The following is a 25371-nucleotide window of genomic DNA, read 5'->3' as shown; positions in this document are numbered from 1 at the left end:
ATTACTCCAATACCAAATCTGCTTTAAAAAAAAAAAAGAAGAAAAAAAATAAATATCAATACAACTTCATATATTTATATATGTATCTGGTTTTTATTCCCACTTCTTGGATCACTGTAAATATTCACTGACTACTGTGCATCTGCACAGTGATGCTTTTATCCCACTTTCCAGTTTATTTAACAATACTTGTGTCTGTAAACTAAATGCACATGTATGCAATGATGATGATTCCTAACAGTTTTGTCAAGTTTGAATCCGAATTGACAAAGGGTCCTCATTCAACAGTACTAGACATGAATCACAATTGCACTGTAATGTATATTGCTATTATTAAAGCTGTATTTCTCCCAGACTAAGATAACACCCTTGACCCAACCCAGCTGTGTAAGTGGAGGTGGTGTTTCATGTTGTGGACTGGAGCGTGAAGAGAGGGAGGGGGGGGGGGGGGGGGGGGGCGGTTTGGGGTCTCTGTGCACGCAGGAATGTAGGGAGGTAACAACTTTCTGTTGTTTATATACTGTATAGCCATGGAGAGAACCACCTTTCAACCTGCCGCCTACTGATAAGCTTATATATATATATATATATATATATATATATATATATATAGTCTGATTTAAGGGCTCATTCATTTTTGTGTTTGCGTTATTTATTTATTTCGTTTTTTGTATATTATGACACACACAGATTATAAAAAACATGTAGAGCTCACATATTTACGTATTGAGCTGTTCATTTCAATGTAAAATCTACTTGCTCTAATACAACAGCAATGACTGAGCTATAAGTGCTTTTTTTTGGTCATCATAAAATAAAAGTTTTATAGTGAGGATACTAAATCGGTAGGAACCTGTCTCGCGAACATGTTGGGGATATTTCTACAGGAGGTGGCATTGCCGTCACACTTGTACATCGTGATGTACAAGTCATCAAGCTCAAGTTTTGAGCACTGCTCTCTTGGTGAGGGAAATTGATAATCTAACGTCAGCGTGTTCAAGCGTCCAAGTGATGTGATTGGGCCAGCCAAGTGCCATTTACAGTTTAGTTGAGGGGTGTCCAACTCATTGTTGTTCAGGGGTCGCATGCAGCCTAATTTGATCTAAAAGGGGCCGGACCACTAAAATCATATAATACTTGTTTGAATGCAAAACAAAACAAACCCTTTCCACTTAATGTCATTTTTAGTAATTTTGCAAAACAATCTTATTGCACTTTAAAATAAAATCAACTTATGAAGACCTAGGAATTGAATTGCTATTCCACTTTCTACATGAGCATAATAATTCTCAAAATTATCCTTAGCCCCCCCCACAATGTCTTATGCATTATTTCCACTTAATATTCATCCTGCGGGCCAGATTGTATTCCCTAGCGGGCTGGTTTTGGCCCATGGGCCATATGCTTGACACCACTGGTTGAGCCCAAGGCACTGCTGTTATTGGTGGCCATTTTTTATGGGGTCCTAGTGCTTGTCGTGTCTCTGTTTCTTATCGTGTTACATTGTTTTTTGATGGTAAAAACACAAACTACAGGGGTGCTCCCGTGTCCCCCTGTAAATGAAGCCTATGTACAGCACAAGTACCAAAAGCATTGGGGTTGGATGCGAGAGGCAAAATCCTGGTACATCCTTGCCGTAGGAAAAGAAGCTACTAGGCCTTCTGTAAGTAGCACGACATACAGTACATGTTACTATGGGCAATAGTCAACTAGTGCACAAGTTTGACTTCATTAATAATATGTAGTTTTCTACTAGTACGCCAAAGTTGTCCGACTAATCAGGACAAGGCGAGTACTAGCACATGGACGAAATTGATAGCGAAGATATGGACCTAAGCAGCACTATGGCGCCCTCTGGTGGTCGTAAACTGATAGTGTTCGTCTCTCTCTCTCTCTCTCTCTCTCTCTCTCTCTCAGGCAAACATATACACGCGCACACACACACCGGCACTTTGGAGAGAGGGTCGGGGACATCATGGTCGTGTCAGCGCGGAGCTGGCTCGCAAACGAGGGAGGAAAACACTTGGTCCTGGTAGGGAGTGAGACACATTTGTCAACCTTTTCCGTGAAGTGACTTTATACTGTGGTTAAGGCTTGAACTGTATTTTTGTTTACCTGTAGATGCTGTGGTTGGGAACTAATACCTGGCTCTTTGTCAAAACATTCCTGATGTACTCTGGTGGACAGCAGTATCACTACCTCTACAAGATGCTTGGGGTAATCGCACACATACACGCAGGCGCACACACACACGGACACACGCACACACACACACACACACACTGAGGTAAGAATTTGATGCTCGCAGGCCAATGTGAGCGTCGGTTTAATTGTTGTCACACGTTCATGGCAGTGCGGCTCCGTGTGTCAGATCAGATCAGATCGGGTCAGTTGGTTAAAAGAACACTCAGTGTGTTTATCTACCTGAGTTGGCGTCGTTTAAAGTGAGGCCCTAGAGACCTGTTTTCCGACAGAAGAGGAAAGACACTCAAAATCAAACAAAAATCCATGCAGGATTATTATTATTATTTTTTGGTTTGTTTTTGTTTTAATGAGGTGGGAAAATAAGACATGGCAGCAAGCAGCATGTGTGAACTATTCATGTGCGGCCTGACCGGTGGGAAGTACGGGGGAAATAAGGGCAAGCTTGGGCATGCCACTGGCTTTGACTAAATGCCTTGACAGAGAGCTTCAGTCTGTGTGTGTGTGTGTGTGTGTGTGTGTGTGCGCGCGCACAAATTAGGGCTTCAGTGTTTTAACGCTACTGAAAGAAGTTGAGATTTAACCTCAAAATCATCTTATTTGATTCACCTGTATGGTGTGTATGTGAGATCTTAGCTCCTTTTGAGGTTTTGCCGGCAGCTGTTTTTTTTCTTTTTCTTTTCCCTTCCTCTTTGTGAAATACCTTGAAAGAAAAAAAGAAGTACAGAAGTAAACTCAAGATCATGTTCACTTTTAATCATCACAAACACAACCCTCCCCTCGGTTACTTCTCTTTATCTGTGTACCTTTATCATCCGGCGGCTGTAATATGAAGAGACGGCACCTGCGGAGAATGGCTTTAAACGAGCAGGCTGACTCGAAAAGCGATGCCAAAGCACAATCAACGGTTGGCGTCAAACAGCCCTAATTACTGATCGGTGGCTGGTTGCGTGGGGCCAGATTACACAGCTGACATCCGTCATGTATCACTTTAGGTCAACAGCACAGTTTTCACCCTGGTCAGGCGATCCTCTGCTTCACAGAATCCTAGCGTAGCGTAGACACCGACTGGCGATAAACATTGAAAAAGTGGAATCTACCGATTTTCTTTACCAATTATTCACAAGGTGCTGGAGTCTATCCCAGGGTTAGAGGTGGCATCTACCGGGACTGATGACCTCACAAATCACAAATGGGGAAACATTCTTAGGTCCCCGCTGGCTTTGTTGTTTTAACGTTTTTGTTGCAATCATTTTGACACAGTAAATCAGTAAACAGTAGGACAGTTCATAACAATAAGCTACAATTTTGCAACCTCACCTCCACAGGACAAACATACGATTAACTTTGGGACAGTTTTGACATTTGGCCAACCAGAAGTGACACACAACATATTAGAAAACTTTGTAGAGGGGTGTTGCATGGGCCAAGAAAGAAACCTTTGATTTGGGGGATACAGGAATTTATTTGCACTGTTACTGTTACTATTGACATAAATGGAATCCTTTAGCCGTCGCAATCATTATGGTACTGCAGCTTCTGCTCGTCTGTTCTAAGAAATTGCCTGCTAAGTAGCCAACAGATGGACAAAGTCCGGCCTTGGCGGAGGTCCGCACATTATATTGTCACTATAGCATTGCTGTTTTCTCGTGGTTCAGATTTTGAAATGCCACTCTGTTGTCTGTAACGTGAGGATTGCCAGTTTAATGTATCAAGCAGGAGCAGGTTGTCAGCAGGTTGACGCAACTGGCAGCTGTACAGTTTTTTTGCAAGCACATTTGCCTCAAAATCAAAGCGTTTGAATCTGGGCTTTGACCTTCTCTGTGTGGAACATTTGCGTCTTCACCCCGTGGCTTTTCTTGGATGGATGGACGGACATCTTAGAGACAAGCGCCCTTACATGGCCACTGGAAATGTTAGTAAAATGTGCATTCAAAAAAAAAAACGCGAAAATAGAAATCAGCATCACCTGTCTGTCCATTGCACCCTCTGACTAAAACCCAGTTTGAGGAACCTGCATTACTATGCGTGTGTGTGTGTGTTTTCCTCCAGCTTGGACTGTGCATCAGCAGGGCTTCTGCATCCGTGCTCAACCTGAACTGCAGCTTGGTGCTGTTGCCCATGTGTCGCTCTCTGCTTACCTTTGTCCGAGGAACACACGCGGTAGGAAGCGTCCCATGTCATGCCTTTATATCAGATACTGGACCCAGTATTTTTTTACACTTTGTTTTCATTTCTCACTGCATAATACACAAATCCTAGCGATCGGGCATGTGCAGGGGTATCTATGAAGTGTACAATTTGGTGCTGAACCAAATAAGGATTGTTTAGGCAGAGGTATGTACTTAACTGAGTCTCGTTGTAGTTGGGACACCTGACTCGCAATCCAGTTCATCCCAAATGTGTTTGATGAGTTGGTGATCATCCACACCAAATTCGTCCGAGCATGCCATTATGGACCAATGCTGGAACTGAAACGAACCTTCCTTAAACTGTTACTATAAAGTTGAAAGCAAACAACTGTCCAATCTTAGTAATATTAAGTACTCTAACCGCTGCTTGATTAAGTCACCAGTGAGTTTATGTGTATACATTTGACGTATTTATACACGTACATCTTTAGAGTTTTAAGGGATATTTGGTGCACACACTCTCCTGACAGGAGCTCCATTTTACAGTGTGCTCTTTATTTGGAGGGAACCAGCGATCCAATGTGAATATGCAGCATGTCCGCACTTGGAGTTCAAAGGGTCGGCTGCTGTCCGATTGTTGTTGCAATTGACAAAGTTCTGATGGTCTTGACAGCTCGTCATAGTTCACACTCACTGCTGTCCTCCTTCTCAAGGTCTCAACTAGAAAGACCCGGCGATTGCTGGACAAGCGCAAGACCTTCCATGTGGCTTGTGGGGTCGCCATCTGCATCTTCTCTGGTAAATACACAAAAATCAAAGTATTCCAACTCATTTTCTGTATGTGTGCGTGTTTGTGTGAGTGGATAATTGGATGCATGCTGGATCAGCATTCCTGCAGTACCATCTACACGTCCCTCCAGCTGGTTGAGCGTGTGTTCTCAGTTTTCAGTGTGTGTGTGTGTTCTTGTGAGTCTTCTCCCATGACATCACTGGAGCTCCTCGGAGCTTTGTTGGTTGCTTTCTCTGAATCACCGTTGAGTAGTTTGTTCTGTTCCATCTGTGTTTTCACTGTTTCACAGCAAGCTTTGCATTAAAAGAAAAGATAACCTCTGTGCTGTGTGTTTGTCCGAGGTGGAAGGTACCTTTGGCCTAAGTGCCTAATGCAATCAGACTACCATGCTCACAATAATTAAACTAAATGTGGCAGAAATTTGACCAACAGTATTTTCAAAGATTTAAAGACCTGCAGAAGAAAATGTTTGTTCTTCTCATTTTTTAAAGGTCCCCTATTTTGGCCATTTAGACCCCCAGAGTGACTTTCCAACATGGACATAGTATAAAAGTGTTAATTTCATTAAAACCCCCACCTTGGTTTTGTCATAAGAGTGTCCAGAAAAGGCCCCTCTGACAGTTACTTCTGTTTGACCCAGTTTTGTATCTGCTTTCGCCATATTTGGCTAAGACGGCCCCTTTCCTCTGATTGGTTGCGTCCGTGTAGTAGACCCACTTGTGAGAGCACACGTGTTTATTATGTTGACACTGCTGACTCGGGAGCGGAGAGGTAGGTGGAGCTCTTTGCTAGTGATGTAGATAAGCTCAAGAAATTTGAATGACCTGATTTCAGGCCTCTCGGCAGAAAATTCATCTGGATCTCAGGAATGCGTGGATGATTTTAATTCATATTTCACATGTTTACTGAGGCACCATTGAGGCAATATATCATCCCAAGTATTTGAAAAAGTTGGTTTGGTAAAATACGGAACATTTAGGTTGACTGTCTTGCTTGGCTTGTTTACTCAGAACTTAACAATGTCTAATATAAGTAATATACACCGGTACTAGTGAATACAGTTATATGGCAGTAGAAAGAAATTGAAAAATTTGGTTAGCCCGATCAAAACTGGACTATAGAAGGAATGCATGCAGCATGTTTTTTCAGTCCTGGCAGGGGGCTTTTTTTTCTCCCAATCCCCTAAAGAGAACATTTCCGGGGGAAAAGGATGTCACAACATGACACTTGGATAACGATACATAGTTCCAAGGAGCTATTGCAGTATGTAAACTGGACCAGGAGAATAAAAGTTATAGTTCCTCCTCACACAATTTGGACGTGAGAATAGAATCAATGCAGCTGGCAGACCCGGAAGGACATGGTCAATTCCTACAACACACTTCCCAAAACAGATATGTCAATGTTCACCATGGTTTGCCGCCAAAGGGATATTTTACATTTTGTGACGCAGTTTTTTTTTTTTTAGCTGGAAAGAACCCAATACTATGAAGCTAAAAATGGGTGTAGTACTGAAAGTGAATAGCTGATGTATCGTCCGGTTATAGTGGTAGCTTAAATGTAGGCTCCAAGGTGTGAATGAAGATAGAATTCCATACACCAGCATTCCACGACCAAGGTGTGAACAGTGTCTCCTGCTGGCTTTATGTAGTTGGTTCAGTCTGGGAATGTTACGCCATTGTTATGTCTCACCACTCACACACTGCAGCAGCTGTGTAGAAGCGGTTCTATTGTCATCCTGGCCTCTCATGGATACATTTACACCATCACATTATGCAGACATTACTTGAGTGCAAGGACTGCAAATATATATAAAAAACAAACAAACCTGGAAAAAGTCTACCATTATGCACAAGGACAGTTGTACGAGGTACTGTATGGCAGACAAATCTTTCTTTCTCTGCGTGTCCACAAATTCAAAATGGATATTTGATGACCCTCTTGAGCTTTTGAATGCCCCCCAAAATAAAAATAAAATAAAATCACACAGACCCATGTCGGGTGAAAAGGGAGGTTGCTCCAGTACGGCAATGTTTTTCTCGGCCGGGAACTGTCGGATGCTCAGGGCATTGTGAGCAAGCGCACTGTCATGGTGAATGAGCCAAAACTTGTAGTTTGAAATATATCTTTTGTGACACCGGTTGACACATCTTGTGAGTAAACTAATAATATAAAGAACTTTTCCAGCATTTTTAATTAGCTGTTTTTCATAAACCTTTTCAAATAGGTTTTTGCAAAAAGTTGATAAAAACAAGTGGAATGGAATCACAGATGAGTGTGTTACTGTGGTTAACTGATTTCCATGAAACTTTGAGGTAAAAGGAAAAAAAACCCTTTTTATTTATTTAGGTGGCTGCATGATTTGTTTTCTTCACGTGTTTAGTTGCTGACAGGGTGTTGGCAAGACTACAATTTTGAAACCATAGACGCTTAGGAAGGACCTGCAAGGACAGACATCTGCTGTTCAGCATGACCTCATCTCTAAATCCTGTCACCTTTCTTTACACTTCATCAATTACACACACCCACACACACACACAACTCCCTCAAGGCAAAGTTCTTGCGTTCTAATTGAGAAATTCCAAAGTTGTGAGCCAAAAGACAATGAGAACGAAAAGGGGGGTGAAAAGTGAATGAGGAGCTTTGCACAGAGGGAAGAAAGAATGTGTGTGTGTGTGTGTGTGTGTGTGTGTGTGTGTGTGGAGGGGGGGCTGTGGGAGTGGGAGAGGATGTCTGTTTGAGAAAAAGGATCCTTGTGTCTCACGATTACACCCTCTAATACCATCAGCTGTTGAACGGCTGCGTGGTTAGCCTATGATGTCAGGGAGTGTAGGTGTCTAGATGTGATTGTGTTCAAGTGAGTCAGGAGGAAGTTTTGCTGACTTTCTGCTGAATGGACAAAGAAGTGTGTGTTTGCGTGTCTGCTACCACTTCATTTGGACCTTTTGTGTGTGTGTGTGTGTGTGTGTGTGTGTGTGTCTGTAAAGCAGAGACAACCTCCATGCCTGCGCTGATGCTTGTGAGTGATTGAGCTCAAACATTATTGTATAATCTTCTCGTTCTAGTTGTTCACGTCTCTGCCCACCTAGTGAACGTTGCCAACTTCAGTAGCAGCTACTCAGAAGACTTTCCTGCTCTTAATTTAGCTCGCTACAAAGGAGAGGTGAGAAACTTAACATCTTAGCACGCCGATGTATTGCAAACAGCTATTCAGACCATATACTGTATCTTGTATATACTGTATATGTGCATGGTTGAGCCACAATCCCAATCCTCATCCTTCTCAACAAAAAGGGGATACATTTATGAGTTAATTCATACTGACCACATTTCCAAAAGAGCATAAATACCTTCACGGGATGAATTATAAAAATAATAATAATGCATTTTTCATTGAGAAGAAATAAAACAAAACATCGGGAATCTTTCATAAAGGTGGCCAATCAGATAACTCTATTATACAGATAATAATAATAGGCCGATACAGTGGATATAAAACGTCTACACACCCGTGTTAAAATGCCACGTTTTTGTGATTTAAAATAATTGAATTCATTTCAAAACTTTTTCCACCAGTAATCTGACCTATAACCTGTAGAACTAAATTTTTAAATCTTTCAATCAAAAGGAGGAAGTAAAAACACAGTGAAATGATGTGGTTAGCACAGAGCACAGATTGTGTCAATTAGTTTTTACTTCCTCTTTCAAAAAGAAACGTTTTATCAATTGAGTTGTGAGCGTTATAGGCCAAATTAATGGTGGAAAAAGTTTTGAAGTTATTTATTTTGGGTATCATTTTTCTACATCTGCAACACCTGGCCTTTGAACAGGGGTGTGCAGACGTTTTATATCCACTGCATCTTGCAAGGTTCTCCTTGTTGAGGAAAACATTTTAAAACAAAGTGTTGTTTTCTTCCAGTCTTTTTGTTTTTTTTCTATTTCCCATTACGGTATTTTAATAAGCATAATAAAAAATACAAAAAATGGAGTTGCGCATTTTTTGCCGAGGTAGGTCGATGTTACGCTATCACTTATGACTGTGACTCAAGTTTATAGTACTTAGCGTAAAATTGTAAGTAATTCATTCCTTGTTATAAACATGTAGAATTCAATCTTCTTGACGAACACATTTGTCGGCAAATGAGGCTCAAAGTTCTGATAAAGATGATTATTCATATTTTGACTGTCGCTATCTCCCTAGGACCCAAAAGTAATTATTCTGACCACAGGTAAGACAATACTATTTGTTTTCTTCATGCAGATCACGGATAGACTGTATTAACTGATCTCATCGGTTCTGATTGGCTGTTTGATTGACTTTTAGTTCCAGGAATCACTGGTGTTCTGTTGGTTATCATCCTTTTCTTGATGTTCACATCCTCTTCCCATTGCGTACGGTAAGTGATCATCACAGCATAATCCCTTTTTTTTTTTTTTTTTTCCTTAAAACTTTCCAAATCTAGGCAAACGCCTTCTCAGCGTCTTTACTTGCTTTGTCTGTCTCCATCTTTTCTTTGTTGTGGCGTCGCTGATGACTCACACTGCGCGGTGTGCAAAAGAGAACAGAGGTCTGTTACGGAGCAAATCTCTACTAAGTGTTTCACTCATGGTGCTGTCATTACTGAGGTCACAGTGGGTCACTCGCTCTGCGTATGTGTGTGTGTGTGTGTGTGTGTGTGTGTGTGTGTGTGTGTAAGTGCGCTCTCTTTGCTGCCTTCAGCAAATGAAGAGAGGTTAAGAGGAATTTCCAAACTACTTAAGGGGAGAGATAAGGGTTTTGGTTAGTGGACCGAGATGTAGGATGACACCACACAAACCTGTGGAATAATCCACGTAATCATTCCTAGTCGTCCATTGTCTTTAGTGGACTGTATTATTTTTCGACTTAAATTGTTGATTTAGACTTAGGATAAATATGAATGAAAATGTAAAAATCCTCAGTGCAGTAAACAAAGAAATATTTTGAAATGCTAACCTAGAGCGAGGAAGACAAAGTGGGTGGCATTTTGACAAACAATATCTGCTCGTGACTTATGTTGACAGTATGTGAAGATGAAAGAACAGCGGTTGAAGCTTCTAAAGGAGTTGAATTCAAAGCGGTGACTGGAGAGTTTGGAAACACTCATTGTGTGCGGTGTTTATGGACCATGAGGGTCGTTGTGTGTAATGACCCCTCTAATATTGACCTCTGATGTCTTGCTTACTCAGGCTCTTAGCTGGGAGTCTGTGCGTTTGCTCGTGAACAAACTCAATTCGCTTCCTTCTTTTGTTGTTTTCGCTTTTTATTTTTTTTTTAACTTCTTTGTCCCTCATTCAGCCCCTCCAACCCCCCCCCCCCCCCCCCCCCCAAAAAAAAAACAAAAAACCTACAAAACAATTTGAACAGATGTCTTTGGATACTACTTATTGGAAAATACTACACCTACTATTTTGCCTTCTTCATTATTTCAGAATATACAACTATGAGATCTTCTGGTACACACACAACCTGTTCATCATCTTCTACATCATCCTTATGGTGCACATGGTCGGGTAGGTATCGATTAGTTTCAGACCACTGAGTATATATAACACGACCTGTGTTTTTCTACAGTTATCTCAGAAGAAAGTATGTATGGGCTATAAGCAAATACAGAACACCTTCAGTCAGAACCTACTAAATAATGCCGTTCTCAGCTTTTTATAGACGCATGGACGGCTGTCATGCAAAACATGACAAAGCACATTTCTTGCTGACTTATGGTGCACAAAATGTCATGGCAACATTAACATGATGAAGAGTAAGTGGTTTATTTTGGAAAAACAGTCCTTAACTGCCTCACATCAAATTTACTGAGGTACTTAGTATTCATTTCCAAGATTACTGTACTTAGTATTTGTTGTATTTATAGTACACGGACACTATTAACAACATGTAATCAATCTTCTAACATATGCTTTATGATACACAATACTGCAACATGATTCCTGATTCGTGCTAAAGTTCAGGAGTGTGCAGAGACCTTTGGAGGGGCAGGTGCTCAAAATTAAAAGGGGGGCACATGGAATAAGAGTTTGTAACGCCTTAGCATAGCATTGCAGGCTATTAATGAAAACGGAATAAGAAAAGCCACTTGGCTTAAGGACATCAGGAATTGCAGTTTCTAGCAAAGGTGCGCACCATTTGCTTAGTTGTTAATCAGAATGATAACAAACCCACCAATTAGTATTTTGGGTGCAAATGACATTTATTTTGTGGTCATATATTAGCATTTTGTGTGCATGTCACAACTATGACATGTTGTGACATGCACACCAATGCACGTGGCCAAAATAAAATTCCCAAGTCATGCCTGGAGCTCTGGACACGTTAGTGGCTTTATTCTCATTATTCAATGAAACACAATTGAGAAAATGATTTTAGAACGTGGTCCACCTCACATTCTCCATCCGCAGCGTAACATTGTTTCTCTGCCTTCAATGACTTTGTAATTATAAATTAAAGATTTTGTTTCAAAGACATGAATTAAGCGTCGTCTGCAGGACAGTAAATAAAATATCTCAACAACACATTCATAACACTCCGGATCGTGACTGAATTTATCAAACACTAACCCAGTCATTCCCAACGAATGCCCGGTCTGCCCAGTTTGAAATCCTAAAGCTGACCAAAACTTGAAATCGAAACTCTGATCAACGTATGAGGCAAGGATAAATAATTTTCCAAACAATGTTCCATAAACAAAGCAGTGAGTGGCTTTGTTTATTACATTCAAATAGTTGGCAGGCGAGCTAATATACTGTAGGCAACAATATCAGTCTTTCATCAGGGTTCCGATTTAACCTTATGACACATCGTGTATCAAAATGCAAACTTTTGATCAAGTCAAAAAGGCAGGTTCCCAGGCACCTAAAGCCCCCTCCCCCCCCCCCCCCCCCCCCCTCTCCCTTTGCACGCTCCTTCTAAGGTTGTTCAGTCCAATCCGTCTATTTGTGTGTACATTGGTTTCCATTTTCACACTCTGAGACCCACCCAAGTGTCATTGAAAGAAAAATACTTTTTTTTATATTGTAACAACATATTGCAATTTGTTGCACATATTGCACTTTGTCATTGTTTTGATCATGAAAGCTCTCAAAACTACATTTTGGCATGTGAACGCCATGTCTTTCTGTTATGTGAAGGTATAAAACTGGCAAAACTGATCATCTCTATTTTCATCTTCCAAAAAGAGGCGCACTAAAATATCAGACCAACATTGGGGCCCATCCCCCTGGGTGCTTACGAGCCAATCACAGCAGCTCAGAGCAACAACGGGAGGAACTGGAGCAACGCGATGATGCGGAGATGCGGTGCAGGGAAGAGGCTCACTTCCAGCCCCACTGCCCTCAGGTCTGTGTTTGTGTCTGGGTCTCCGTCTGCGTGCATTCCTCTACCATGTGCTGCACGTTTTTTGCATGTGCGTCTGTTTTGCAGTGAGCGTGTGCAGTGTATTTTCTGTCGCGAGTGTTTGAGGGAGTGGGTCCTGTTTATTAGAGGCGTGGGGATGTTAGGGAGGGGGAGTCATCCTTTTTTTGTTTTTCTTACATCAAGGTCTCTGCTTGTAAATGTACTTCCTCCTGTGTGTGATTATGTGTTTGCACATGGTCGTTAAACTGCAAGGCAGCTCCATAAAATCCCAGTTAAAGCCTCCTCAGGCTTTGGGGGAGCTGAGAGCAATTAGACTGCAACAGGTACCTGCCAAAAGAGAGAATAGGTAACAGCACACGCATTGTTTTAACAAATGTCATCCATTCTTTTTGCCATTGGGGCTGTTTGAATGTCGACATCAGCTGGTTTGGTCACAACAATCTGCTTCTCCTGATGGTTTATGGAATCAAAACACACACCCTTGGCTAATTTACCATTTGAGTGGAACAGTGTTTTAATTTCTACCAACATTTGGGGAAAAATATGCCTCCCATAAAAACGTAATGCATGAGGTCCCACAATATTGTATCAGCACATCTCGTGGGACTTCAGAAGTGTATTTTTCACCTATTTTTTCACCTTTTTAAAATATTTCTAATAATACAAGCAGATACATACCCAAATTAAATTACATATCATATTGTAGTAAGATTCTATTTAATACTAATAAAAAGTTATCTTGTAATAATAGTAGAAATACAAAGCAGCTCTTTGTAACACTATAAACACAGCGAGTGCAGCGAGCGTGGCTTCAGGTCCCGCTCAGTGACAGCACATACGTGTCTTTATATGCACCCTGCAACCGGTTTAAGGGTGTACGCCGCCTTGCGCCCTAAGTCAGCTGGGAGAGGCTCAAGCTCGCTGTGACCCTGAACAGGATAAGCAGTATAGAAAATGGATGGATAGATATAAGTGACATGCAGTCCACAGAAAGGCTTTCTGGTTAATTGACTACTACTATGCGTGCATGCGTGTGTGTGTGCGCGCGTGTGTGCCCATAGACATGGCTGTGGGTGGCGGGTCCTCTGTGCCTCTACTGTGCGGAGCGTTTGTACCGCTACATCCGGAGCAGTGAACCGGTTACCATAGTGACCGTCATCAAGCACCCGTGTGATGTCATTGAGTTACGAATGCTTAAGAAGAACTTTCAAGCTCGTCCGGGTCAGGTACGATATGCGTTTGGTGACACACTCTTGTATTCATGTACTGGCAACTTCCTCATCTTGTCTCTTCATCCTCTTCCTCTTGCAGTATATTGTTCTCAATTGTCCCAATGTCTCATCATTTGAGAACCATCCTTTCACGCTAACGGCGGTAAGCTTCTTCCGACACATTCCTGACATGTGACATTTAAAAACACAAGTACATGCCCATGTATTCACTTAGGTGTGTTATTATAGTGTCTCATTTTTGAAAAAAAAAATGCTCTTCTTCTTTGCCCCCTCTGCTACTTGAATTAATTTGAATGACAGCAGGAACATCCTGTGACTTAGCCGCACACATTATTTGTCGGGTTCCTGGGAACACACACACTGTGAATGACTGGTGTAGGACGGTAGAGAGAATCACTCTGACAGAGAGCAGACGGACCCCTGGGGCCAGCATCTGCCAACAGGAAAGCTGTAAACGTGTATCTGTTTGTGTGTGTGTGTAATACACTAGGATTAATGGAAAAACTTGTTGCTATAGAATGCTATTGCACATGTTATTTATTTGTGTGTTTTGTCGTACTCCCCAACAACTGAGTCTTCTGTATTTGGGTCTGTGTGTGTATGTGTGTCTTAGTCTTTCTTTCCTTGTAATTCACTGTCTGCTTTGTAACTTTGCAGTGTCCCACGGAGAACAAAGAAACATTTGGCATCCATCTACGAGTCGTGGGAGACTGGACTGGTGAGTATACGTAAGCGCACACGTACACGTACACGTACACGCACGCACACACCCAGGCACACATTCTAGAAGACAGCTGTGCTGATCAAGCAGGATATAGATGTGCACACACCTATCACGTACTTCTTTGTGGTGGCACCAGACACAAAAAAAATAAAAATAAAAAATAAAAATTCATGTCAAGTAAATCTGTTCCTTTTCACATACATACGGGGCAATACCCATGCCTTAGGGAGACTGTGACAAGTGCAAACTTGTGTTGTTTCCACATGCACGCTTTCTTTGAGAAGACAAGAGGGGAAGTCAATTTATTTGTGTTGGCCACGATGACATGTGAAAGTACAACACAAGAAAACATTGCACTAGAAATGTAAAGATACGTACTGAAGCATTTTGATGCTTCTTCAATCAAATATTACAGCATTGCTTTTGTACGGGTTGTGTTTGGATTCCAATAACCAATCTTCGAGTTTATTCGGGGGCTAAAATAATTATTTTTCTATTTTTCTCCTCAGAGCGCTTCACGCAGTTGTTACTTCCTGACATGAGGAGAGACTTGGACATCCTCCCTGTGGTTCATCAGAGGAGCTATCCCAAGTACGTGCGTGTGAGATGTGTGTGTCTGAGAGAGAGAGAGCGAGAGAGCGAGTGAGTTTTGGCTGATGATTTCTCATGCAAGCTTAAAACCACAGTGAGGTGAGAGGTCCTGAGCTGACCACTGACCCTCTTACACTGTTCTCTTCCTGTTCTGAGTGTGTGAAAGAAAAACATAGAAAGACTTGGAGGGAATGAGAGTCAGTAGCCACTGGTGGTCGGGGAAGACAAAGAAGACATGTATTCTCCTGCTAGCGTTGATCAACAAACTGTACAAACGAGCTTTTAGAGAAAGCACTGGTGACATCGGTAAGCATTCCCTCCCCGACCCTTCGATCAAAGTCAACATGGGCCTGATTCTCATATGTCACTAAAAGATTATCCTGAGCGATTATCATGTAGTGCGGGGGGGGGGGTAAACACACAATTTTTCTACCCCGATCTGTGCTCGGAAAATGGTCGGTCCAAAAATCGTAAATGTAAAACCTTATGTATATGGTCAACACCGTTTTTTCGGAATGCTACGATTTCCCAGCAGTCTGGATGTCCTGTGGCACCATGCTGCCTCTCACAGGTCAGTCATGGTACTAGTACTACAACAGACATCTGGTTTGGGGGAGGAAACTCAGGATTATCAGAAATATTCTAATTCTGCGTAGTGCAGTGTTGGCCATCTGGAGCGCACCAAACACTATGAAAGGGCAGTTAGAATACAACTGCTGATTTTTTTCCCCCTCGTCATATATGGGATCACTCAAATTTTAAGATGTAAAAATCTGTATTTTGTGTACCGCGCTTCTTGAGATCTTTTCCCTGTGATGAAAATGTTTATTAGTTTTGATGTAAAACACTAAAATTTAGATATGCGGACTATTATGGGTACGTACAGAGAAAAGCGCCGCCAATTCTAGGGCCCCGTGACTGAGAGGGGTCCTGAAATGTATTTTTCAAAAGCGGCTTTAAAGCTGGACCCTTTTTGATTTGTGGCAGGTGGCAACTGTTTTATCATTCCTCAAACTTAGAAAAGAGAATAATAAAAAATATTATTTATCTTACAAAAAAGTCACAACAAGTGAAGTGTCATATTTATATTTGTCTGTCCATTGGTTAATTAGCAGGCTACTTTCATGGGTCATGCAGAATAATGTATAAAGGGACTATTATTTGCACAAAATGTATTTTCTTGGCAGTGTGTACCACACCTCTGGAAGTTTGTCAAATTGACTGCGCATCATTTTTTGGGGGTAATCTTTGTAGTTAAAAGCAAACCCAACAAGAGGCAATCAAAACAATGCCGCTCATCCGAGTGGTTTTGAGGTAATAACATTAACGTTTGTATACGAGTAATTGAAAAAGGGGTAGTAATCCTGTTTACTGCAGCAGCGCAACAGTTTCTCTTTTCAGTCCACACACGTTTTCACATGAGCATGACATACCGTCAGCTTACCCTCCGCAACGTTTGACAGAATACAATTTTAATGAGAAAGGACAAACCCAGCAAAACCGTTCACATGGAATGGTTGGAATGGTTTCTTTAAGTGACTGTGTTTAATATTGTCGCTTGCACGTCTGAGAAACACGCATGAGTGTGTGTGTGTTCTCGATGACACCAACTGTTGTAGAGATAATGAATGCTGGTTGACACGTGCTTCCACACACATAGACAGACAAACACAGTGAGATTTCAGATGCAGGATGTTTATCTGAGCATGTGTACTTAACTCAGAGTAGGAAGTCAAATTCATTGTGAATGTGTGTGTTTATTTGTGTCGTAAATTGATGTTGTCTCCATGTGTATGTTCAGGCTTTATGTGGACGGTCCGTTTGGAAGTCCTTCAGAGGAAGTGTTCAACTATGACGTCAGCCTTTGTGTCGCGGGCGGAATAGGGGTCACGCCGTTTGCCTGCATCCTGCACGCTCTGCTGTGAGTACTTCCTAGTCCCCACTGTACATCACATGAATGGTGGCGATTTTGTTTCAGCTGTCATTTGAACGGTTCTACCTGTCTCTCCTCGCCATTGTGGACACAGTGACGGCTGGAAGGGGTTCAGGTTGAAGAGGTTATACTTTGTGTGGGTCTGCAGGGAGCTCCAGTCCTTCTACTGGTTCACCGAGTTGTTGTGTGCCCTACATCTTAAGGTTGGATCACACTCACTTTTGTTATGCGCAACATGGTTGGTCCACTATTAGCTTTAAAATAGTTGTATGTCACTTCAAGTGACTTGAAAACAGTCCAGTCCACTATAAGAGATTAGCCAATTGCCCCAAGTTGTTTGGACTTCCCTGTGTTTATTTTTTATACAGGTCAGTGAAAGTTTTCCAGCTTTCAAAGTGACAATAATTATATATAAAAAAATAGATATAGGGCGTGTAAAGTGTTGTATAATTCTTGAACCTTGGGATATTTTGATGAAAGCACATGACAGACGTCATTTGTGGGGAAAAAAAGCATAATGTTTCCTTTAAAGTGAAGAGGGAGGTTAGAGGTGGGGGCTGTAAATGTGCTTTTGAAGTCAGTTGTGACAGTGCAGCCACCGTGTGGTCAATGGTTGACATAACAAAAGAATGAAACGAACACTCTCACTCTTTTTGTGTCATCTAGTTATGGCATGAAAACAGACCTGACTACTTTAACTTGAAACTGTACATCAGCCAGGCGGACAACCAGCAGGTAGGCGACGCACATACAAACACAAAACACATACACAGTGTTGATTATTTCCATGAATGTCAGTTTAGCTCAAGATATCCTCTCCACACATCCAGAACTGAGGGCAGAAGCCACGCGTATAGATGATTTTTCTTTTCTTCATACTCTTTTTACTTTTCGTGAAGTGCATATCTGAGGAGAAGTACCGTCTGCTTGCGTCACGGCTGCTGGTGGGTCGACCCAGGTGGAAGTTACTATTAGATGACATCGGAAGGACCAATAAGCAGTGAGTATGAAGAATGATCATTTTCAGCTTGCTTCAAGGAATGACATTTCTAATTGTGTTTGCATGTGACATTTCAGTAAGCGAGTGGGGGTGTTCTGTTGCGGACCCAAAAGCATCTCCAGGACTCTTCACAGACTGTGTAACTCGGCTCAGTTCCCTGGAACCACTTTTGAATTTAACAAGGAGTCCTTCAGCTGATTGGGCTTCAGCGAGAAAAGCATAGCTGCATTGGATTTAATCACTCAACATTGGCTGTATGTAATAGAGCCACTCTAAAAGAAAGGTGACTTAAACCTTGGCTATATACAGCCTGACTGTACTATTACTTTCCCTGGGGAGATGGTCTCACAGCCTAAACTGATGCTTTGCAGAGGTCTCTAGAAAGGGATCAGCCTCTGAAGTTCACCTGGAATTGTGAACAACCCATGTCACTATGAAGCAACGAGAATGCGCTTCATTGTGGACGTTGCTATTGGATTCATCTCTTTGCTTGGATAACGGAGGGATCGACCGAGTGAGGACCACGAGCACAATTCGATGAGCGCATCATACTGCGGGAGTTCCTCTCACTGTGGATCAGTGTGGACGTGTCATATGAAGAAGACTTGTTAAATCATCCCACGATGGGAAATTTGTATTATTGTTATTATTATTTTTTACACTTTATATGCATACCAACACAATTGTACTTATATGCACAAGTGGGGAAAATATTTCATATGACCGTGGAAGAAGAAGAAACCATAAATTGTAGGAAAAAAAAAAAACTATACACATCTCAAACCAGTTGTTCGAATTAGTTCTTGTTTTCATGTATTTATTTTGTTTCATCGTATTTTATCCATGGACGACATGGTGCTTAGTGGTAAGCATGTCTTCCTCACAGTTCTGAGGTTCGGGGTGCGAACCTCGGCTAGGGCATTCCTGTTGCAGTTTGAATGTTCTATCTGTCCTTGTGTGGATTTTCACCGGATTCCTCCCACATTCCAATAATTTGCTTGTTAGGTTAATTGAAGATTCTAAATTGTCCATAGGTGTGAATGTGAGTATGATTGCTTTTTGTCAATATAGGCCCTGCGATTGACAGACAACCTGTCCAGGATGTACCCTGCCTCCCGCCCAAAGTCAGCTGGGAAAGGCTCCAGGTTAACCAAGACCGTAATGCGGACAATTGGTATAGAAAATGGATGGATGTTTTTTTTGGTTTTTTTCGATCTTAAATGCCTATAGCCTATAGAAAAGAGATGAGGCCATTTGTTTGACACAAAAATATTTAAAATATATACAGTAAATCTTGGTTCCCTTATGGGGTATGATGATGCAAAGTGTGTGGAATTTAAAATTTTCAAAAATAGAAGGACCACATAGAACATTAGGATCAGGTATAATTTTAATGCAGCAACTCACATACATTTCATGAGTTTGTGAAAGATCACCTGCATTACGATCCTTTAGCACCAGTGCTTCGGTCATTGTGTTCACTTGTGTAAAAACAGGGTTGTTACCTTTAAATTGGTTCATAATAACGTCGATAATAATTATACATTTAAGAGTAATTTACACCCATTTAATGTCTGAATATTGAGAATGTTAAGATTCAACAAACATATTTTAAGGTGAGCTTTTCCACCTAACTCAAGCATGTGATTTATTATTATTATTATTATTATTGTTATCATTATTATTGTTTTATGATTATTATTGTTTTCTTTTTCTTCTTCTTCTTACTATTATTATGTGGAGCTTTATGAAACTTGGTTGCCAGTGTGCAGGTGCATGTATACCCTGCACATCCTCACTGTATCTGATTCCTGAAAGTTTGAAATACGAGGGGCATCTTCCTGAGTGAATTCCAGCTTGGTGTTTCTAAATTTCATGAAGGGTTGTGCACCCAAATCCACCAATTTACATAAGACTCTTTATTGTCACCTAGAACCACTGCCTGTGCAGTGCATTCTAAATACCGTATTGTATTAAAAAAATCCTTAGGTGATGTTTGTGACATTGAACCATTACAGGACTTTTCACTTCATTGACTAAATCTTTGGTTTTGGTATTCACAAAAATACTAACATTTAGTTTTGCAATGCTGATAAGACTACAATCTGTAATGTGATGGAAATGAGTTCTTTTAATGAGTCGAAACTTTTGATTCAAGTGCATTGACGCTTCACCAAATATTATCTTACGTAAAAATGGAATTATGTAAAATGTCCCATTGTTGTTACTTAAACTCCTGTGTATGTATAGCCAGAATATACTGTGTCTGTGTGTGTGTGTGTGTGTGTTACAGAGTAGTCTGATAGGAAGCTGAACCTTCCTCCGAGCTGCTCTGAAGAAGCGGCTGTCGTTCTCCAAAAATGGAGGCCCGTTTCCTCCTCTGGTTTCGTCTCCATTTCCTTCTCGCTACGACAGCAATGACCGCAATGACTGCCGCGATGAACGCACCGATGAGACCGGCTCCCAGCAGCCACTGCCAGATCTGCTGGGCCTGCTGGAGGTAAGGCGTCAGGATTTCTTGTACAAATCTCTGGCCTGTGGAGGCAGAAAGAATGACACTAATTCATATCTACAAGGCTGAAAAATGGACAAGTCACACTTATGTTTTTGACTGACCTGGGTCCAACAAATAGGCATATTCGTATCCCATTGACTTGGTGGAGAGGAAATTGTCTCCATTTCTATAAAGAGGCAGGAATGGCACCATGTAGTAGCCATCATTGTGGCCAATGGGAGCATTGGCAAAGGGATAGAAGGCCCGTTCAGGCTGGTGGTTTCGGAGCCAGCGCTCAAAGATGCTGTTCAAAAGAAGATGGTTGGTTACGTTGGGTTATAGTGAAGTGAAAAACAAATGGAGTAATGCGTGTGTTCGTGATTTACTCCACCTATCTATGAAGGCGTGGTGCAGGAGGAATATGGGGTCATTGGCGGAACCTTGCACAGAGGACATGGAGCCGTTCATGAAGACGTGCAAGGCGTTGTGTATGGTGCTTTGGCCCTTGAACTGCCACGCCTGTGACTGGGCTGGCAAAACCTGAGGGAACGAAGGACAGTGAGCGCACCTTTTTATATTATGGACAAACGTATCGGGACACCTTACTATTACAACTACAGGAATTTATACATTAGAGATGATCAAACTAGTGGACCCGTTCTGTGTGGAAATCGGATTGCAAGTAAAAAATGTAAAACATAGTATGTATTTAACATACTATGTTTTCAAATGGTGATTTTCTTTTACATTGATTCATAGATTTTCCATTTCCTACACTTTGATACTAATTTGTGATGTCCTCCCTCAGTTTGTGCTCCAAATACAGAAAAGTGATATGTCTAATTTTGTGGCCTTATTTATTCTGAGTTTTGGTTGAAACATTTCGGTAAGTGGGGACGAGCACAATGTTAGGGGGGCATTGACAGGTCATTGTCCACTGTGGCAGGCAGGACATGTTGAATTGTTGTTTAACTGAAACTAATTGTTATTCTATACCATCTTTTGAGTCTTTCTGACTGTTACAAATTGCAAGTCTATCATAGTGCTGCTATGAAATAAAGTAACTTTTGCAAAGCAGCAATGGGCTCAAGTGGCACGAGTGCTAATTACAGGCCTGTACAATTCAGTTCTTTAGATAATAAGGCCCTGTTAATATAAAGTAGTCGTACAGCAATGTTCTAACTACCGTATAGTCCCTGATCAGGTAGTACCATATTTGGAACATTAATATGCTTCCTGTCATTTCCCTTTAAATTAATGTTCCAAGTATGGTACTGCAGTACTATTGTTATTTGTACTGTTATTACATTTGCTTCATCTTTGTTGCATAGGTGGCTGTCACAGCACATGATTTGGATTCATGGATGGATGTATCGATACATAGATGTGTCAGGCCTCTGATAAATTGTACCCCTCCTTTCATGACCTCATTCAATAAAATTGGTGTAGGAAATGGATGGGATAGATTGAGGGATGGACATTTTCACCATAATGAATATCTATCCCTGTGTGAGCTTGCAAATGGGCCAAAAATCCCCCTCTAGATTAGAGAGATTAGCCCGAGGATTATGTTCACCTTCATTTGTTAGGCATGTGAGTACTGTAATACAAATGTATGTGTGTAATTGTGTTTTACATTTTTTTTTTTTTTTTTTCTTCTTCCGGATCTTACCCTCAACAACGTTCCTGAAGCTCATGTTGGCGAATCGGTCCATGGGTCCGGTCTCGTACTCGCGGAGGCCCAAGGCGAAGTCGACATCAGCTGATGTCGGCAGTCGCTGCACTCTGTTCGTATCGTGGTTGCCAGGGTTACGCAGCAGTGGTCCTTCCACTGTAGCATTGCACAATGCCTCGCGACTGTTGTATTCCTCAGGCTGAGTGCAGATCACCTACAGTACATGTAAACAGAGAGATACACCAAGTTAATTCAACATATTGTACAAACGCAAGATCTGTTCCTAGTAAGTGAGGATGATGAATAGAAATCAAGAGGAAGTTAAAAATTAAGTTCTTCATCATTGTTAATGTAAGTGTATATACTGTAATATTGTTGTGCTCTTCATGAATGTAAACTAATAGGGACTGAGCCCTCCTAATTGACATACCCCACAACGGTTTATATTTGTCTATTTTAATACTTTAAACTGCATATACAAGCCACAAACTACAACCCGGCAATTTAATATCATTTCAAATTCATCTAACATTACCCTAAAAGATAAATGGCTTATAGATTATTTGATTTAGAAAAGAATCCCCCAAAGTGAGCCTGACGACTCGCTTGTAACTTCTACCGCATCCTTGGCTAAATTTAGCTCCACCCCGACATACAAGGCTTGTCTCAGTCCCTCGGCATCCAGATGCCACAAGATGGCGTCAATTCTTTGGCTATTTATGGGTGTTTCAGAAAGAAAAAAAAACATCAACAAAAACTGCAAATAGGTGTGTTTTTCAGCAAATAAAAAAATTCAGTGAGAAGATTAATTTGTGAGTAGGTAGGCAAATGGCGTATATCAAACATTGTATATCCATCCATTTTGAATAACACTTCTCGTTATTATGGTCATGGGTGAGCTGGAGCTAATCCCAGCAGACTTTGAGCCAGTTAATCAAGGGGCACATAAAGAAAACAACCATTTACACTCACATTTTCACTTTGGACAATTTAACCTTTTCAGTTAACATAAGAAGCATGTTTTTGAGATGTGGTAGTAAGCTGTATGTAATATATAGTGTATGTAAATGTCAATTATATCCCAATTCATGATGTATTTTAGTCATTTAGTCTAATTGGCTTGTTGATCTGATATTTTTTTTTTGTAAACTGTGCTTTAAAAAGATGGCTGAACTATTTTAACTGGATAAGTAAGGGGCACAATTATTAACGTAAATTAACATGGAGAAGTTCATTAAAAATATTCTTGCCTTCCATGATGAAAAGACCGAGGCAGGGCTGATGAGGTTTGGATTGAAGGGGCTGCGGCCCCCCATCAAACTATCTGTGCACACCTCACAGGTTTGGGCGTCCCTCCAGTCCCAGTATGGGATGGTGAAGTTAAAATCTCCTGTTAGCTTCCTTATCTCATTCTCCCAGTGAAGCAGGTAGACTCGATGCCAGGGCAGAAAGGCTGCAGATTCATGGGCGAAGTCGATGTCCGTCCACACGTTCCCTGGCCCTCCCAGGAAGGCATCCCGCGACACGTAGTAGTGCATCCAGACGAACAGATCATAAGTGTTGATGTCAGCGAACATAGGATTCTCACCATTTTCGCCCATCTCTGCTCTGGTTGCCGTCGTGATGACATAGTCAGGACTGATAGTGTTCTTGGCCAGGTTTAAGTAGGAGATGAACTTTTGTCGGTCAGCAGCTGACAGCGTCAGGATGTTTCGCCGCACCGATTCCCTGTACTCTGCACAGTTTGCTCCCCAGTAGCCAAACTTGCACTCGCCACAGTTAAAACCGCCGTAGTTTCCCGCACAGCGACAGGTTCGGTTGTAGAAAGCCAAAGGCCAGCGCTCCCTGTCGTCAATCCCACTGTGGGGGTACTGCGGGCCGTGGGGCTCTTCTGACACTTCCACCTCTGTGCAGAAACCGCGGCCTGACAGGGCGCCGCACGCTGAGCCGTCTCCATCCCACACGGGGCAACACTCTTTGGTCCGTAGGGCCTCTGTGTTGGCACAGGGGCGAGGGAATTGGCAAAAGCAGGCCCCGAGAAGCTGCAGAAGAAGCACGGCCGCGAACAGGCTCCTCATGCTCAAGTATTGGCAGTCAGTCGGTCACTGTAACACCCGTTGAAAAGATAAAAGTTACCCCACCTTAGTCAGCCACACACAAACAAATTAATTTGCATCTTTGAAATCCACATTTATTAAAACTACCTTTTGTGCTGTTTGAGAATGTGCTCCGCCAATGTGTTCCCCTCCAAGCCTCCAACCTCCTTCCACCCTCGCTCTCTCCACCCTGCCCACAGTAAACTGTTCTCTCCAAACTCATTGAGCTGATTTAGGGGGCGTCCGCAGACGCAGTAAAGTGTGATCTCACGCACACGCACTCACGCGCGCACAACTTTGTGTCTGCCCTCATACAAAATCACATGCTTAGGATAATAGTCCAGATTCTTTTATTCTGTCTTGAGACCAGCTGACCTCTGATGCACTATACCTCAGGCACAAATGTATGACTCGGCGTGCCTATCCAACCTTTTCATAGGTTCCATGTTTATTCATATTGGCAATGTGTGATTGCAATGGCGGAAAAAAATGAAAATAAAGTTCCAATTTTGTAAATGTATAGGTCAGGAAAATGTTAGTATTGGTCCACCGGTTCAATTTGAATCAGTGTGAAAGTGTAGTAATAAGCGTGTTAATGGTTGTCAAATATGTGTGAGCATTATGTTTTATGAGTGGCCATTACAGACATTATTTAGGATTAGCTGTCACACTATTCAAATGCTCTCTTACACACTACTAAAAGGCTCTATTACACAATACTGAAATGTTTTCGCTCATAAACGCTTCTCAACTGCTCGTACAAACACGAGTGAAACGCTCCCATACGCAGGACTGAATGTCTTGCGCTCATAATCACTCATCAAACGCTCTTATTGTCAAACTCGCCCACTCGTGCATGTCAACCGGACTCACACGTGCATGTCAAAAACGCTCGCGCTAGTATGTCAATCGCTCTTACGTGCGCATGTCAAATGCTCACATGCAAATAGTGTCAAGCTTAATTTCGTGAGGTAGTTCAAGTCAAAAAGTGAAGTGCCCGCTGAACAGTATTTTCCCAAGTGTTTAAAGAATCCACATACTGTATGAGTACTGAAATAAATGGACTTTTCAACCATATTCTAATCTATTGCGATGTAAGCTCGGTATTATTT

The 25371-nt window shown here is 41.6% G+C and overlaps 2 protein-coding genes across 7 annotated transcripts; one reads left to right on the top strand and one right to left on the bottom strand.

Annotated features, from left to right (window-relative positions):
* The first annotated feature begins 1950 nt into the window (after positions 1–1950).
* LOC133404963 (NADPH oxidase 4) lies at positions 1951–24135 on the top strand. Of its 6 annotated transcripts, none has more exons than XR_009768905.1 (19): positions 1951–2032; positions 2122–2217; positions 4255–4365; positions 5048–5132; positions 8190–8287; positions 9326–9353; positions 9449–9521; positions 10576–10656; positions 12337–12496; positions 13576–13740; positions 13826–13888; positions 14404–14464; positions 14980–15061; positions 16863–16982; positions 17089–17197; positions 17661–17729; positions 17894–17994; positions 18072–18277; positions 18366–24135. XR_009768905.1 is itself a non-coding variant. In XM_061681518.1 (18 exons), the coding sequence occupies exons 1-18, from the start codon at positions 1976–1978 to the stop codon at positions 18190–18192; spliced, it is 1680 nt and encodes a 559-aa protein (XP_061537502.1). In that variant the 5' UTR covers positions 1951–1975; the 3' UTR covers positions 18193–24135. The 6 variants fall into 6 exon arrangements, 3 of the variants coding, with proteins under 3 accessions (XP_061537502.1, XP_061537504.1, XP_061537503.1); XR_009768904.1 differs by having other exon boundaries at positions 18072–20494; positions 22181–24135; XR_009768903.1 differs by having other exon boundaries at positions 18072–20494; positions 20892–24135.
* On the bottom strand, positions 18654–24453 carry tyr (tyrosinase). The gene is given in 7 exon segments (XM_061681521.1): positions 18654–20529; positions 20611–20792; positions 20880–20992; positions 20994–21028; positions 22161–22377; positions 23414–24268; positions 24368–24453. Coding segments are annotated over 6 exon segments (1623 nt in total). The 5' UTR covers positions 24242–24268; positions 24368–24453; the 3' UTR covers positions 18654–20281.
* Between the last annotated feature and the right edge of the window lie 918 nt (positions 24454–25371).

This window comes from Phycodurus eques, chromosome 7 (assembly GCF_024500275.1).
Source record: "Phycodurus eques isolate BA_2022a chromosome 7, UOR_Pequ_1.1, whole genome shotgun sequence".
Taxonomy (NCBI): Eukaryota; Metazoa; Chordata; class Actinopteri; order Syngnathiformes; family Syngnathidae; genus Phycodurus; species Phycodurus eques.
This window is presented reverse-complemented; position numbering and strand designations above follow the sequence as displayed.

What these genes read in the sequence shown, in the direction of transcription:
- LOC133404963 (XM_061681518.1), top strand. Translation starts at nt 1,976, where the DNA reads ATGGTCGTGTCAGCGCGGAGCTGGCTCGCAAACGAGGGAGGAAAACAC. An exon ending in TCCTCTTCCCATTGCGTACG is followed by an intron (nt 9,522 to 10,575) that starts GTAAGTGATCAT and finishes TCATTATTTCAG; the next exon opens with AATATACAACTATGAGATCT. An exon ending in TGTGTGCCCTACATCTTAAG is followed by an intron (nt 17,198 to 17,660) that starts GTTGGATCACAC and finishes TGTGTCATCTAG; the next exon opens with TTATGGCATGAAAACAGACC.